We start from the raw sequence: 16,261 nt of genomic DNA, 5'->3' as shown, positions 1-16,261 counted from the left end.
CATTTTACAAAGTTCACAAGGTAGTTTTATTTCATGAGGGGGCAGGAGGGGGGAGGCAACTCACACAGCAGAATACATTAAGCCACCCTCTGGCACCAAAGTTCTCGCTGGGTTTGGTAGTTTTTTATTTTAAGGATTCTGAAAAAATATTTTTAAACACCTTCTACACATGCAAACAGGGGAAGACAATACCGGTTTCAGGTCAAACACAGAAAAGGTTGTGTCCCTTTAAAGGCAGGAGATGTCAACTCAGGGGTTAGCAAGCTGTTGGAGGTGAGGAGGTTTCTGGTCTGGCACGGTGCTAAAACAGCCAGCAGGCAAAACATTCGATGGGCCCCGCCTAAAAGACACATCCTTTCCTTTGTCCCCTTCAGGTAAAAACACGATCTGAAAAGGTGTCCTACACCTCCTAACCCTAAACTATTACCAGAAGAAGGAATCAAAGATGCTTAATGCACATATTCCGACAGTGGCCAATGCTAGATAGAAACACTGGACAGGAACACAAGCAGGTGGACCTTTTGCCACACGGTAGGCAGTCACCCCCCCGAGCCTTCAGTTAAGCACTTGCATGGGCTGGCCCCCCCTCTGTGTTCCACACTAGGGGAAGCTGGCTGCATCAGTAGAGAAAAGCCCTGCTTGCACAGTTAATGATACAGTGTTTCCAGACCCACCACACCCATTAATATGGCATTCATTCAATCTTAATGTCCGTTCATGAAACGAACCAAAGCGTCTTGTCTTTTGACACAGTACAATTTTTCACCCCCATCTTCTCCTTGTCACACCCAAACAAACACGCGAGCACACATCCAAACACACAAGTCCGGGTGCTCAGAAACAGGATATGTCTAATTTAGGCTTTGGTCTGGACATAATGTGGGACAGTATGTGTTTGTATTGTTTGACTGTGTGTTTGTTTACTGTCGACTTTGATTAAGAGTGTGTGTTTGTGAGAGAGAGAGAGCAAGCGAGAGACTAGGGCTGGCTCTGGATGTGTCTGCGTAGCTCCTGGGCCTTGTCCCTCAGGTCTGGTCTGCTGTCTGTCTGCATGGTGGAGAGAGATCGCTGGAGCTGGTCCCGACTCTTCCCCGACACACACTCCCACTGCTCGCTCTCTGGATGAAGGGAGAAAGGGTCGGATAAACACACACACACACACGTAAACAAACATGGAGCGTGTGGGGTATACGCGGTGCGGTGTTAGCCACCGCGGCCTTTGCTCAAAAGTTAAGCGTGGTTTACCTCCTGTTCTCTTGACGAGGAGTTCAACGACAGACAAGGCTTCTGTCCTCACAGACGAGTAGGCCTTGTTTTCTGGTGGAATACAATAATGACAACACTTTAATTATTAAAATGGAATGGGTTTATGAAAATGACAACTAATACTGTATTAGTTTAGCAGCTGCTTTTACCAAAAGCGACATTTAGTACAAAGGGGATTTGAACCTGGGACCACTTGATCCACGGCTTCCTATTTAATGAGCATCTATGTAGTATCTGACGTGTCTGATGTATCTTTGCTGGATGGAAGGTCCCCTCACCTAGTGGGTGTGTGAGAGCAGAGCAGGTCTCGGTCACAATCTGGGACAGGGCGTTGAAGTCCTGGTGGCCCTTCTCCAGGAGCAGTAACCTGGGGGAAGACACGGAGAGACGGGGCGGGTTAATGGTCTGTAGAGGTCCTGGTGAAGACCTGGAGCGGAGCCTTCTTACCCCTGGATGAAGACCTTCATGGACTGCAGGACGCCCAGCTGGACCCTCCAGGTGCTCAGCTTGAGCTTCTCACACATCAGACAGCACAGGTCCCACTGGAAACGCCCTGGACAGTGGAAAAAACACACGTCCCTGAGCAACGACCTCAAGGCTTTTTTTCTGGTTTATCCGTTAGTGAAATTGGTTTCTGTCTTTCAACTCTGTACGTTTGAACCTAGTCTGGGACACCGACGGGTCACCAGGAGTTGGAAGGTTCTGAAAGCACACGAGGGCTGTGAGGGCTGTGAGGCCTGTGAAGGCTGTGAGGCCTGTGAGGCCTGTGAGGGCTGTGAAGGCTGTGAGGGCTGTGAAGGCTGTGAGGCCTGTGAGGCCTGTGAAGGCTGTGAGGGCTGTGAGGCCTGTGAGGGCTGTGAGGCCTGTGAAGGCTGTGAGGGCTGTGAGGCCTGTGAAGGCTGTGAGGCCTGTGAGGCCTGTGAGGCCTGTGAAGGCTGTGAGGGCTGTGAGGGCTGTGAGGCCTGTGAGGCCTGTGAGGCCTGTGAAGGCTGTGAGGGCTGTGAGGGCTGTGAGGCCTGTGAAGGCTGTGAGGGCTGTGAAGGCTGTGAGGCCTGTGAGGGCTGTGAGGCCTGTGAGGGCTGTGAGGCCTGTGAGGCCTGTGAGGCCTGTGAGGGCTGTGAGGGCTGTGAAGGCTGTGAGGCCTGTGAGGGCTGTGAGGCCTGTGAGGCCTGTGAGGCCTGTGAGGGCTGTGAGGGCTGTGAGGGCTGTGAGGCCTGTGAGGCCTGTGAGGCCTGTGAGGCCTGTGAGGGCTGTGAGGCCTGTGAGGCCTGTGAGGGCTGTGAGGGCTGTGAGGGCTGTGAGGCCTGTGAGGCCTGTGAGGCCTGTGAGGCCTGTGAGGCCTGTGAGGTTACCCTGGGTTTGCGGCTCCCGTGGCCAGCTCTTCCCCAGCGTGTCGAAGGCACACAGCAGAGCCTCCGTCTGCAGCTCCCTCTCCTTGGCGTCGTGGTCGTCGTCGTCGGCCCGCGACTGTGAAGAAGCACTCTCTGGGCAGTTCTGGAAAAGACCAGATCAAATAAAAAAAAGTTGGGATATAAGATTTGCAGAATGAAAAGCGACCGGGTTTGGATTCAAAACCACGTGGCACCAAACCCAGGCAGCTGTGGGTGCGGACACCTCACCTTTCTGATGAGGGGAATGAGGATGTCGGCCATGTCGCTGAAGCGGTCTTGCTTGGTGCTCTGCAACACGTCGCCAGCGCAACGCAGGGCGGCCATCTTGTAGACCAGGCTCTCCTTCTTGCACTCCTTTATCACCAGCTCCACCACCTCAGGGATGCTGGGCTGGCCCGGGGAAGGCTTCTGCAGCTCCACACTGGAGGATGGGGGAGGGAGGGGAGGGGGAGACGACAAATGTAAATACACATGCGCCCATACACAAAAAGGGATCTCGAAATGCATTCCCAGGGATGCAGAAATTGCGTTTCATTGAAATGAAAAGAGTTAAATAGGAGCTCACCTGCACTTAGACACCACAGAGCCGATGGCTTTTAACAACTCCTCCTGTAGCGGAGCACAGCGGTGGTGTGAGAAGACACAATATGGACAACTCGGATGTCAAGTCACGGCCAGCGCACACACACACACACACTCCTACCTTGCCGGCCCAGGTGCGTCCGGCCAGCCCCTGCAGCAGTGCGCTGAGCACCATGCCCAGGTGTGGTGCCACTAGCGAACCCGTCTGCTCCTTGGCAATGGACGCCATGGCGGCGGCACCCTGTGCCTTCATCTTCCACGACTGGGACTGCAGGGCCTTCTGGGTGATGGTGATCAGTTCAGTCATGTACAGGCGGATGCCCCCAAAGCTTCCTGTGACATGGGGTGGAGCGAGAGGTCAAAGTTCAGGAGACAGTCACACTAGTGTCCCGATGAGTATGTATGTATATATATATATATATGGCGTATATAGTGCTTGTGTGTTTCTGGGCTGATTGTGTTTATGAGGATACTGTGTGTGTTCCAGAGCATAGATAGGGTGTGTTCCAGAGCATAGATAGGGTGTGTTCCAGATCATAGCTAGGGTGTGTTCCAGAGCATAGCTAGGGTGTGTTCCCCTCACCGGGGACGTGGTCCTGCCACACCTCGGCCCAGAGGCCTGCGTCGTGGTTCTCTCCCTTCTCCTCCTCGCTGCCCGGCGCCTGGTGCATGCCCAGGAAGGCCAGGGGGAGGGCCACGCTGGCGTGAGCCTTCAGCACGTCCGGGCTGTAGTGGCTGATGGCGTGCACGGTGAGCGCGCACGACGACTTGTACACGGGCTCTGAAGGCAGGGGGGGGAGGACACAGAAGGAGAGAGATGACCAAAATGAAAGTCATGGGCCACACATCCACCCTGGTTGGGACTGTATTTGTGGTGCTTCTTAACCAGTCTCACCTTCTTTCTCCAGGTACCAGGTGTTGAGCTTCAGCAGTAGTTTCTCTACACTGCTGTCCTTCGCTGTCTGAACACAACACAACAGCCGGGCCAATCAATCGACACGGATTGAAAATCAATCAAACAGTGTTTAATACATTGACGTTTCCTGAATGCACTGGTTCGATTCCGAGGTGACCGAGATTGTGCTGACCCTGACGAGGTGACCCAGAGCGAAGGCGAAGGCCTTCTGCACCACGCTGCTTCGGTCATGGATGCCGTTCAGCAGGGAGCTCATCAGTTTACCTGCCAAAAACAAAGCATCGCCCCAGTGAGCCGGTGGCAGGCGGCGTGACTCAAATCAAGCACACCCAGACTTAAACGGAGACCATAATTCCAGTGTACTAAGAGACGGGAGGGAGGAAGCTAGCATGTCAGAACAGGATACAAAGACACTAGCGTGAGGGGGGGGAGGGATACTGCGTGTGCTCCGTGGACATGTGACGGAAGGCGGAGTCACCTGAGTACGGGGTGAGATCCTGCGGACACTGCACTGTGAGGGACACGATCACACTGGCACAGCCCCCCTGGAGAGAGGGAGGGAGGGAGAGAGAGGCGTGTTGACTCACAGAGGAGAGGGGGAAGTGCATGCGTGTGTGTGTGAGAGAAACTGAGAGTGACGGAGGAAATCGAAAAGGGAGAAAATAAAACTGCGTATAGGGTTGAGAGACGGTGACAGAGAGAAAACAAGAGAGTGTGTGTGTGTGTGTGTGTGTGTGTGTGTGTGTGAAAATGAGGATGCGTGCCTATGTGTGGTGTGTGTGTGTACCTTAGTGCCCAGTCCCACTCCACTCTTGAGCAGGTCACACAGCCTGGGCACCAGCTCCCCTAGGACAGACACGTCTAGGTGCTGGAGACACTGCAGGGAGAGAGAGAGAGAGAGAGAGAGAGAGAGAGAGAGAGAGAGAGAGGGGGGGGGGGGCAGACACACACATGGATGTCTCGATGAATGCAGCCACACCAAAGATGGTGTGTGTGTGTCACGTGTGTGGGGAGCGTGTTTGCATTGTACCATATTGATGGTCTCCATCATGGGAGATGACTTGGCAGCACTGAGTCTGGCTGCATCCATGGCACTCTAGAGGAAGAACACACACACACACACATTAGGGTCATATTAGCGCATCGTACACAAGCTTCCACATAGGTTTACCGCAATGCCCTCCCAACTATCTATAAATAGCCCCCTCTGGGACTGTTGGGGTCAAAGGGGAGAGGGGTCACGGGTGAGGGGTCACCTTCTCCTGCTCGGTGGCTCGGAGGCTGAGGTAGTTGAGGACCTGGGGCTCCAGGGTGCTGAGGGCCTCCAGCAGGGCGGGGATGAGGCGCGGGGCGTGGGGCTTCAACCTGGCCCCCGCTGTCTTGCTCACCTTCACCAGGGTCTGGATACTGAGAGAGAGAAACAGACACAATATATTTCCCAAGACAAAGGGGTTATTAGGGAGGAGAGAAAGGGCTGAGAAGAGGGGAGGAGAGAGAGAGACTAGACATGTTTTCAAAGAGAAAGGGCTGAAGTGAGAGTGACACCCAATACACACGCATACCTGAGCGCGCGGACCTCGGCCACGTTGCTGACGATGCCCTTGTCCAGCAGGGTGGGGAGCAGCACGGCCACCGTCCTCTGAGCTGCTGCTCCCGTAGACTCACACATACGAGTACACACCTGGAGACAGAGGAACACCTTAACACACACACACACCTGGAGACAGAGGAACACCTTAACACACACACACCTGGAGACAGAGGAACACCTTAACACACACACACCTGGAGACAGAGGAACACCTTAACACACACACACCTGGAGACAGAGGAACACCTTAACACACACACACACCTGGAGACAGAGGAACACCTTAACACACACACACCTGGAGACAGAGGAACACCTTAACACACACACACCTGGAGACAGAGGAACACCTTAACACACACACACCTGGAGACAGAGGAACACCTTAACACACACACACCTGGAGACAGAGGAACACCTTAACACACACACACCTGGAGACAGAGGAACACCTTAACACACACACACACCTGGAGACAGAGGAACACCTTAACACACACACACCTGGAGACAGAGGAACACCTTAACACACACCTGGAGACAGAGGAACACCTTAACACACACACACACACACCTTAACACACACACACACCTGGAGACAGAGGAACACCTTAACACACACACACCTGGAGACAGAGGAACACCTTAACACACACACACATGGAGACAGAGAGATGGGTGATACACCTAAATACACACTCTCCTCTACCCTGCCCTCCCACCACCAGCACACCCCATCATCAGTAAGACGTACCTTGCTGAGTGTTTTCAGGGTCAGGTCAGCAGCCTTGCGTACAGATTCCTGGAACACAGATTGGACCGGTGATGTTGAGTGTTATGTAATGTGATGTTTCTCAGAGAGCCAGAAAGTCCGATGAAACCGACCAATCACCTTGATGTCATCCAGGACCCTGAATAGCGTCTCCCAGATCTCTGACAGGTGGTCGATGAGGTCATCGGCCTGCCGCCCGCGAATCAGATCGTTCAGGGCCAAGCAGCTAGAGACAATCGACCAATCAAATCAGCAGCGTTTCTACCATCCAAAATAAAGACAATCTGAACACAATTCCCTCCACAGTAGATTTGGCAGGTGTGTCTTACACAGGTGTGTGTGTGTTCCTTACCTGGATTCACGGACCCTCCAGGTGTTACTCGTCAGGTTAGAGATGACGTCCTGCAGAATCTCCTTCAAGTACTTGTCCACCTGAAACACAAACACACACACACACACACACACACTTACACGTTACCATATTCTTATGTTGCATGATGTATTTGTCTGTTGTGTGTGCTCTAACTAAAAGAGTATTTGGCATTTGTGTCACATAAAAAGTGGAAAAAAGTGAGCTGTGTGTGTATGTGTGCCCACCATGGTCTTGTCGGTCACCAGGGCGTCCCAGATGCTGGTCATGGCCTGGCGGATGCCCATGTTGGGGTCGAACTGGTAACGGTAGAGGCGTGGGATCAGCTGTGGCAGGTAGGGGGTGAGCTGCTCACCTGCCTTGGTTGCGATGATGTTGAACCCAAACGCTGCTCCCTGATAGGGTGGAAAAACACCAGAAGAGCGCGTGTGTATGTGAGTAAGTGTGTATGCTAAATGAGATCATGGTGCCATCATTGAACGACATAAAATCTGTAAGGATGTGTTGGACTTCCTGGTTGTACCTTGCGAGAGTTCCACATGGCATGGTGATTGGCCAGGTTCATGAACTTGTAGACCAGATCTGGTTGGTTCAGGTCGCTGGCCAACGAGCACAGCTCTTTGTAGGTGGACAGTCCTTGGCTGCAGGTGACCGTGGAAACGAGACAGACCATAACTAAAGAAAAGTGTCTTGCTACATGACATTAAGAGGGGCTGGGAGGTGATGAGGAAGAGAGCGCCTGTGTGTGTGTGTGTGAAGAACTGCTCACCCATCAGGAGCCTTTCCCAGAGCCTCGCCCTGAAACACCTCAGTATCACCTGACACAGCGTGCTTCACCCTGAGAGAAGACAATCGCACATCACCAAATGGGAGCCTCTCTCTCTCACTCTCTCACACACTCTCACACACTCTCACACACTCTCACACTCTCACACACTCTCACACACTCTCACACTCTCTCACACTCTCTCACACTCTCTCACACTCTCTCACACTCTCTCACACTCTCTCACACTCTCTCTCTGTCTCCATCTCTCTCTCTCACCTTTTGCCTGTCATGAGTGTCTCCACCAGGGTGGACACCAGCTCCTGCTGGTCTCCCTCCCCACCCATCTCGTAGACGAGACCCAGCCCCTTGGATGCCACGTCCTGACTCAGGTCTGCAGAGGAGGCACGGAAGGAACGAGCGAAGGAAATAAGGCTCCATACAAGTAGGGGTGTAAGTACACATGAAGAGATGACAAGGAGGGATGGGCGGGGATGTGGAGGTGTGGATGTGGAGGGAGTGGAGGTGTGGACGTGGAGGGAGTGGAGGTGTGGACGTGGAGGGAGTGGAGGTGTGGACGTGGAGGTGTGGACGTGGAGGGAGTGGAGGTGTGGACGTGGAGGGAGTGGAGGTGTGGACGTGGAGGGAGTGGAGGTGTAGACGTGGAGGTGTGGACGTGGAGGGAGTGGAGGTGTGGACGTGGAGGGAGTGGAGGTGTGGACGTGGAGGGAGTGGAGGTGTGGATGTGGAGGGAGTGGAGGTGTGGACGTGGAGGGAGTGGAGGTGTGGACGTGAAGGGAGTGGAGGTGTGGACGTGGAGGGAGTGGAGGTGTGGACGCGGAGGGAGTGGAGGTGTGGACGTGGAGGGAGTGGAGGTGTGGACGTGGAGGGAGTGGAGGTGTGGACGTGGAGGGAGTGGAGGTGTGGACGTGGAGGGAGTGGAGGTGTGGACGTGGAGGGAGTGGAGGGGCCTTACCGTCAGGGTCTGAGAGGATTGAGATGAAGGCCGCCTGAATCTCCTTCAGGTGACACTGAGACGGAGAAAGAGACAATACTTTTGAATGAATAACACTTCAGTCCATCCTTCTACCGCTGTAACCTTGCTCTACGCCTGCATTCTAACCCGTGAACCGGTCCTACCTTGATCTCCTTGTGCTGGCTCAGCTTCTTGACCAACGACAGGAGCCATATGCAGGCAGCCTGCCGGACGTGAGGGTTTTGACTGGGGATGTACTTGGAGAGGATGGCGTTTAGGACCCAGGGCACCACGTCGTTGCTCTTCACATCTGAGCCGAGGGGAGGGACACGTAGTACAGTGATGTATTTACAGATCCTTTTGATCTGCGGCCAATAAGTCTACCAATGAGCTCTACCCATCCCCGTGCGTGTGTGTGTGCTCTTACTGTCGGGGGGGCTGTACTGCTCCTCGGTGCAGGTCCAGGGGTCTCGGGCAGCTCCTGAGCAGGTTCCTATAGCTGCACTGGTGATGGCCTCCCCTACGGTGAACTGCAGCTCCACCTGCTTAGCCTGGGGGGGTGGGGGAGGAGGGGAGAGGGAAGGGCAAGCACAGTTTAGAAGGTTGTCTCTGTTTCATGGAGCAGAATGACATAGCAGAGCACATTCACGTCACAGTCAGGCAGGGTACGGAGGGTTCCAGAACAGGAAGTACCTCCACAGAGTCCATGAGGCCTTGCAGCAGCTTCTTCTGGTGGGGGAAGTCTCTGTCTCCCACCGGCAGGTAGCCCAGGGTCTGGATAGCCCTCTCCTTCATCTACACACACAGGACATTACACATACTCAGGCAAGTTCACATAAACGCATCAGGCTAACCATATGCATGCTTGAAGACACTTTTCAATAGACTAATGAAATAGTTCCAGTGTGGAGGATGTGTCCAGTGTGTAGGATGTGTCCCGGGTGGGGGATGTGTCCAGTGTGGGGGATGTGTCCAGTGTGGGGGATGTGTCCAGTGTGGGGGATGTGTCCAGTGTGGGGGATGTGTCCAGTGTGGGGGATGTGTCCAGTGTGGGGAATGTGTCCCGGGTGGGGGATGTGTCCCGGGTGGGGGATGTGTCCGTGGTTACCTTGGTGGTCTCCTTGCCGGACGGGATGCGAGCCAGCAGGTTGTCCACCATGCTGAGCTTGGTGAAGCCCTCGCCGTCCGCCGGGATCAGAAGGGTCCCGTTACGACCGATCTCCCCCAGCGCTGTGCACGCCGCCACTGGGAGCAAAGCTGTCCCGCTGTCCAGGAAGGAGCCTGCAGCAAGGCACACAATGTGGCTCAAAAGTTTATTTTTTTGCCCCACGCGTATCCTAAACAACAAGACAAATGGGTTTGTGATTACCGATGGTCTTGGTTGCCATGGCAACGAGCTCCTCGTCCTCCTCGGGGTTGGCGTTCATGCGCAGCTCTCGGTTGTGGGCAGAGTCTCCGGAGGTGAAGGTCTTCCTCTTGCTCATGTACCTGCCCACCATGTAGCCCAGAGCCATAATGGCACCGTGCTGGGTCTCCGGGCTCTAGGTTTCCACAGCGAAATATAGATTTCCATTCAGCTCAGTAAAACTGGGACGACATTCTACCCTACACAAACCGTTCAATTGAAACAGTGGAACTGAAGGCAACTGCCATAAAAATAGATATTAAATGTATTCCTGAGGATATGACATTTAGTCATTTAGCAGACGCTCTTATCCAGAGCTATATGAACTACGTACGTGGTTGTCTTTCGTAATCTTGATGAGGTTTTGGACCGCGGTCTTGAGCTCGTTGCCCGACATGGTGGACACCACCACAGCATACAGCTGTGCAGCTAGCTCCCTCATGTCCTCCTTGTTGGTGTTCATTAGACTCTGTGGCGCAGGGGAAACAGTTAGCATTGCGTCATTTAGCATTAGCCACAATTAGCATTGGTTGATGCGCCACCGTGGCATTGTATCAATTTTTGGGTCATTTAAAGTGACATACTTTAATCCAGTCAATCTTGTCAATGAATTTTGGAGCCAGTTTTTGAGGGCAGACTGACACCACCTCCAGTAGACAGTACATTACTGGGACTCCTGGGAAAGACAAAGAAAAACACAGTTCAAATTGCGTTGTTGATTGAGTGGGGAATGCTAGTAACATTGGACACCTCTCTTAATCCCTCACCTCCAATTGCTGAGAGCAGCTGTTGCAGGAGGTCCATGTAGATGTGGACAGGGTTGGCATCGCTGCCCTTTGACCCCAAGGAGGAGGGTTGGGGGTCAGAGGTCAGGAGGGTGTTAATATAGCAACCAATGGCGGGCGCGTCATCCTGCATGTCTGCCAGGCTTTTAGAGACAGGTGTTGCCCCGGCGCTGTATGCCAGACACATCCTCAGGTACAGCACAATCTGAGACAAGGAAGTGGGGGTCAAACAGGAAGTGAAGTCAAACCGGAAGTGGCAAAATCCCAAAACGTGTCACTGAACTGGCAGGAAATGGTCCTGCTGTTACCTGTCATGATTATTTTCTTACCTCTCCGAATGCTGATGGGTTGAAGGGCAGGGTGTTGGTTCCAATGATGTACTTAGCTGGGGTCCTCATCCTCTGAGAAGCCTAAGAGGAGAACAGGGTTTACAGTTAGATCTGGAAATAGACAAATGGGCATGCCATGAGGCTGTAGGTGTCAAGTTGGGTGCCCTCACCTTCTCCTGGACGTAGCTGACCATATCAGGGAAGGAGGGCATGGGTTTGGATCCCTCCTTCTCAGAACCCTTGGTAGGAAAAGCCCTCAGCACCTTCTGGGCCTCCCCACACACCTCCTCTCTCCTGCAGGACACACAGCCCGCCCCCCCCGAATCCTTAGACCCTCCTTGCTCTTTTCCGACATGAACATGGTTTGTTGGTGATGATGGTGTCCAGAAGACTTACGGGTCTCCAGCGGCCAATAGGAGCAGGTATCTGGACAGCACGTGATCAGGGGGGAACACCGTGCAGGCAAACTTCATGGCCACCTGACGCACCTGGACCTCCGGCTAACCAATCACAACATAGTATTCAGATCAGTGTAAACACACAAAACGATACCCACCAACTAGTATGTTTTTGCTCTACATAAGGACAACACGGCCTGATCAAAGACATTATCCAATACTACAGAATAAGCTATTTTCTCTTGAACTGTCATTTGTAAACACTGTAGATACATTTGGATTGGACAGTACAACAGATACATACGCAATGATTCTCATCATTACCTTGCCCATGTAGGCAGCCACCAGAGCCTCCATCAGGTTGAGAAGCGCCCCCTGGAGGTTGGTGTAGGCTCCTACCATCATAGACAGAGCTTCCTGGATGGCCAGGCGGACATCAGATTCCTCCTACAAAAGGCAAAGCAGAAGGGACAACATGTAAGTTGTAGTGCATTGAAAGTGAAACAATCCATTTTACATGTCCTCCTTGGAACCGGACTACCAACTAGTCAGTCACAACTACGAAAAGTTATCTATTAACTATAATTATACCTAATCAAATCATAAAACTTACTTTGCACATGGACTCAAAGAACTGCTGGACCAAAGCAATGTCTTTAGTGAAAAGCTGGGGCATGCGGCTAAGCAAAGAGAAACAAAAGCATGTTATCATCCCCTTAGCACACAACACCTACTGAACATACACAAGTAAATCCATAAGAATAAGAATGCAGCATTACTGGGACAGCTTCCCCACGGCGGAGTAGGCTACACACAGCAACTTTGGATCCTGCAGAGAGAACAGATATCTTTAAATGATGAAATGTAAATTGTAATACGTTTAATTGTATTTGTCTTAGCATATATATATATATATATATATATATATATATATATATGTACATTTGTCTTAGACAGATAATGAATGAATGAGTTCATTATGGGATTGAACATGTTGAATAGTGGTGGTGTCTCCCTACCTCCTTGTATTCGTTGATGAGCTTGGTCAGCCCGTTCAGCAACATCAGGCCAAGAGGCTTGTTAGTATCAGGACACCTGGGAAACCAAAACAACCGTTAAGTCTGTTTGTTTGCTGACGAGCGGGTAACATGACTGGCCACCGTGCGCTCAGTGAGGGTGGGCTAGCCCCTAGGAACCAACTTACACCATACAGATGTGATGGACAAACTGAAGGGTGAGGGACAACAGTTTGTTGTTGGTGTTGACTCCAAACAGGCCGTCATATACAACCTGTGGAGACAGGAAGAGGGACAAAAGACCGCGTGAGAGGTTTTCTACCCAGGAGGGAGGGGTGAAGCCTGTACGCAATCACCACACACACACACACTCTACCTGGATGTTAGCTGGAAAGCACTCTGCAGCTAATCGCGAGCGTAAAAGGTGTGGTAGAATCTTCAGCTTAACTCTAGTGCTGACCGGCTCATGTTTCAGCTCTCTCTTCAAGCTGGCTCCCTGGAACACACACACACACACACCTGTTGACCCACTGCCGGCTTTCAATTTGAAGAGATATGTTGAAACAGAGAGCGCTTCCAGAAACTGTAGAGGTAGATACACACCTTGGTTTTGAGAGGAATGTCCCCAAGGTAAACCTTGTACATCTTGTTTATAATTAAGGGGTTGTCCCAGTTAATGATGCTGATGAAATAAGACAAAACAGCAGAAGAGTTCAAACAAACTTGACCCTTGGTGTGTCCTTTAACGAGATGGTATCTTAGTCAGTTGGGTGGTAGAAATGGGGCGACTTTCTCTTACCTCTGTTTGCTTTTCAACTCCAGGTCGGCTGCTGTGGCAACGCTGTGGCGGGTGTCACTTGAGGCGACAACCAGGTGGACCACTGTCTCCACCTCGGGAACCTGCTCTGCCTCGATGAACTTAACGATGCCCAGCTTACACTGGGCACACACACACACACACATATGGTCAGTAGGTTGGCACAGTCACTCCCTTCCCTAATCACCATTTTTGTTTCATATATCTTCCAATCGGATTCTTTAACCAACTGAATAGCAGGACCAACTTGTTTAGCATTAACAATGATGCTATTCAAGACAGTTATTCCCAAATGTGGCCGTTCACCAGGTTCAAGGGGTCAGGGTTCATACCTGCTCCAGCTGCTCGGCGCTCCACTGGGCCTCCCCAATGACCCTCTTGGCGGCGTAGACGCTCATGCCTGGTGGGGGCTGGGGCAGGCCCTGTCCGGCTGCTGCCGCCGCCACAGCACTCCCCTGGGGGGAGGAGGGAGCTGGGCGAGTGGGAGGCTCGTTCAACACAAACCTGAAGGCCCGACATACAGGACAGCTGCTAAGTATTCGGTCGAGATCCTTCTGAGATGAATAAAGTGAATTGATGCCTGGTTCTATCCCCCACATTGTCTACATGTGCCAACAGCGGTTGGCTGACAGCGGTAGCCCCGCCCCTCACCCGTAAGGCATGAGTAGGACGTCAAGCATGAACTCCAGCAGCAGCTGCACTGTCTTCGGCTTCTCGATCAGGATGAAGGGAGAGGTGTTCTTGGAGTGGTCAGCGGGGTACTTCATGTGGTAGAGTGTGGGGATCAGGAGGTGCATCAGGCTGGGGGAGAGGCAAGGATGCAAATGTTACAACAGGAATGGCCATGGACCAGATGCAACTCTGTTTTTAGAGGGAATGGGCTGACCTAATAAAGGGAGGTTGGGATCTTTGGGGAGGAGCCGTTTGCGAGGCATGCATGCGTCGCCTACTCACCTGTCCTGCTGTGGCTGTGGTTTGCCCTCCATCGCTGTGAGCAGAGTAGGGGCGAGCTCGCACTGTTTGCCCACCTCCAAACGAGGATAGCCCATCTTGATATAGATGATTGTGAAGTTCTGCAACATACCAAGCACATTCAAAACATCAAATTCATAGTTCCGTGTTCAAGAAAATCTAGAAAGCAAAATCTAGTTTGTGAAGGTGGATTCGGCATTTCTAAGATGACATGGTCTGTTTCCTCCCTATTTGTACGTGAAGTGGTTACCGTAACAAAGGATGCAGCGGCAGGGTCTTGATACTGCACTAACAGGGTCTCCACAGGAAGTTGAATCTTAGGCCTACTCTTAATCCTCTTGTTCAAGTGCACGAGCAACTCCATCACCTAGTAGGACGAGACACCGCTCATTAACACCCGTTAGGTTTCAAAAGAGGATTCATGGTTTACCTGATTTTGGACATTAACATTAGACTGAGCTGTGACAATGCTGGGAAGTCACAAAAGTCTGCCACTAGGTTGACAGGAATAGCTAGGACAAAAAAAGATGCTTCAACAGGAACATGAGTAATGGACTTACTTTTTTTCTCACACCCTCCTGAACGCTGGACAATTTCAGAAGAACAGGGGGCAAGAACTTGGATATGATGTCCTGTAACTGCTCGTCTGTTTCTGCATGGCCCAAGCGAAGGAACACTCGTTCCAGTTGATCTATAACAACCAATGGATAAAGCAATTAACGTTCAGTTTGAGCAATTCGGATTTAAGTCACGATCGCAGCAAATAGAGGGTGTCATTCTGCGGTTATAAATATTTAGGTCAGATTTGGTCCTATAAATGAATAAACAACATATGTGTAAACGGACAGCCAGACGCAGCGGTAGAAAATATAATGTATATTCATAGTTTTGGCTGCATAAGGCTGCTTTTCACCTGCAGAGGCAAAATGGCCACCCCAAATGAAATCTGTCATGACACTAATGTGTCATTCGTGCATACATTTGGATCACTAAACTAGGACGAAATAGCTTAGTTTGAAGCTGGTTTATTTGTTGGTTCATTCATGAAAAGCCAACTGCCCTGGCTAATCCAGCTACAGCGTTAAGTAGCCACTAGCCAGAAGTAGCAGTCAGCCAGGCACCACCCGGCTCAAGTTGGCATTGCTACCCAATATAAGCTAAGTAGATAGCTATGGCAGCTAGCCTCTATCAACGCATTAAATCAATTTTGTTCTGGCAAATTGTATCAAACGTTGAAACATAACACTGGTGTTTAGGAAAAGTCAAGAACCAAAGTAAACATTTCAAACAGATCGTATAGCTCCCATAGTCCACTGAGTGTTAACTCCATTTAACAACAGTTTCATTTTGACCATGACTGGGCATACGGCCTTCTCTGTGCTAGCTAGCTAGGTAGCTGGGTTTGCAATGTCTCTGCGCTGTCCCGTAAATGAACGTTTATCAGACACATCACACATGTCTGGATTGAAACAATGGGTGAAATCAATATATTAAACGTGACATCAAAAGTGAGCGCTCCTGACGTTTTTTTAAACCTATGAATCACACCAAAATCACCTAGAAACTTACTGAGTTCATCTTGTGCAGCCATGTTTGAAGAAAGTCATGGGCGAGTCGCTCTCACTTCCAGTCAGGAGTGGCACTACACTACACAGATAGAGATGCCACTCCTCTCTCTCTCTGACTGTGTCAATGGATGCGATAACCAGTTATTTTCTTAAAGATATAACTCTATCCATCTTACTGAATACTTTCATATTGCATTTACTGGTCTAGGCTACTACTTGAATTAACCAGACAGAATATAATTCTCGACAAGAGAGAAAGCATAACATTAAACTATCGCATTACGATATAGATTATTAAGTATAAATAAGTCAAGTCTAATTGAATTATGATTTCCTGGGTC

General features: G+C 51.2%; 1 protein-coding gene across 1 annotated transcript; it reads right to left on the bottom strand.

Moving 5' to 3' along the window:
• Positions 1–7: 7 nt before the first annotated feature.
• Positions 8–15,995, bottom strand: ecpas (Ecm29 proteasome adaptor and scaffold). Its single transcript, XM_047045955.1, has 49 exons — positions 15,922–15,995; positions 14,913–15,043; positions 14,603–14,719; positions 14,335–14,453; positions 14,032–14,181; positions 13,713–13,884; positions 13,363–13,502; positions 13,167–13,245; positions 12,940–13,059; positions 12,752–12,837; positions 12,567–12,642; positions 12,327–12,376; positions 12,161–12,227; positions 11,872–11,994; positions 11,546–11,649; positions 11,320–11,443; positions 11,150–11,230; positions 10,803–11,025; positions 10,620–10,711; positions 10,370–10,504; positions 10,000–10,171; positions 9,739–9,911; positions 9,324–9,425; positions 9,058–9,181; positions 8,795–8,940; positions 8,631–8,685; positions 7,934–8,048; positions 7,658–7,726; positions 7,412–7,529; positions 7,116–7,283; positions 6,871–6,950; positions 6,639–6,744; positions 6,501–6,548; positions 5,718–5,836; positions 5,412–5,562; positions 5,186–5,251; positions 4,943–5,032; positions 4,634–4,700; positions 4,328–4,419; positions 4,135–4,201; positions 3,823–4,020; positions 3,361–3,572; positions 3,223–3,266; positions 2,886–3,078; positions 2,619–2,760; positions 1,714–1,819; positions 1,545–1,633; positions 1,246–1,317; positions 8–1,118 (listed from the first exon to the last, which is right to left on the bottom strand). Exons 1-49 carry the CDS (start codon positions 15,941–15,943, stop codon positions 979–981), a joined length of 5,535 nt encoding a protein of 1,844 aa, XP_046901911.1. The 5' UTR covers positions 15,944–15,995; the 3' UTR covers positions 8–978.
• Between the last annotated feature and the right edge of the window lie 266 nt (positions 15,996–16,261).

Source organism: Hypomesus transpacificus, chromosome 22 (genome assembly GCF_021917145.1).
Source record: "Hypomesus transpacificus isolate Combined female chromosome 22, fHypTra1, whole genome shotgun sequence".
In the NCBI taxonomy this organism is placed as follows: domain Eukaryota; kingdom Metazoa; phylum Chordata; class Actinopteri; order Osmeriformes; family Osmeridae; genus Hypomesus; species Hypomesus transpacificus.
The sequence above is the reverse complement of the archived record's forward strand: the minus strand, read 5'-3'. Positions and strand labels throughout refer to the sequence as shown.

Excerpts from the sequence above, each read along its gene's own strand:
- ecpas (XM_047045955.1), bottom strand. The coding sequence starts at position 15,943 with ATGGCTGCACAAGATGAACTCA. Across the intron at positions 11,650-11,871 it reads TGGCTGCCTACATGGGCAAG|CCGGAGGTCCAGGTGCGTCA; the intron begins GTAATGATGAGA and ends GTGATTGGTTAG. Across the intron at positions 9,182-9,323 it reads GCCTCATGGACTCTGTGGAG|GCTAAGCAGGTGGAGCTGCA; the intron begins GTACTTCCTGTT and ends CCACCCCCCCAG.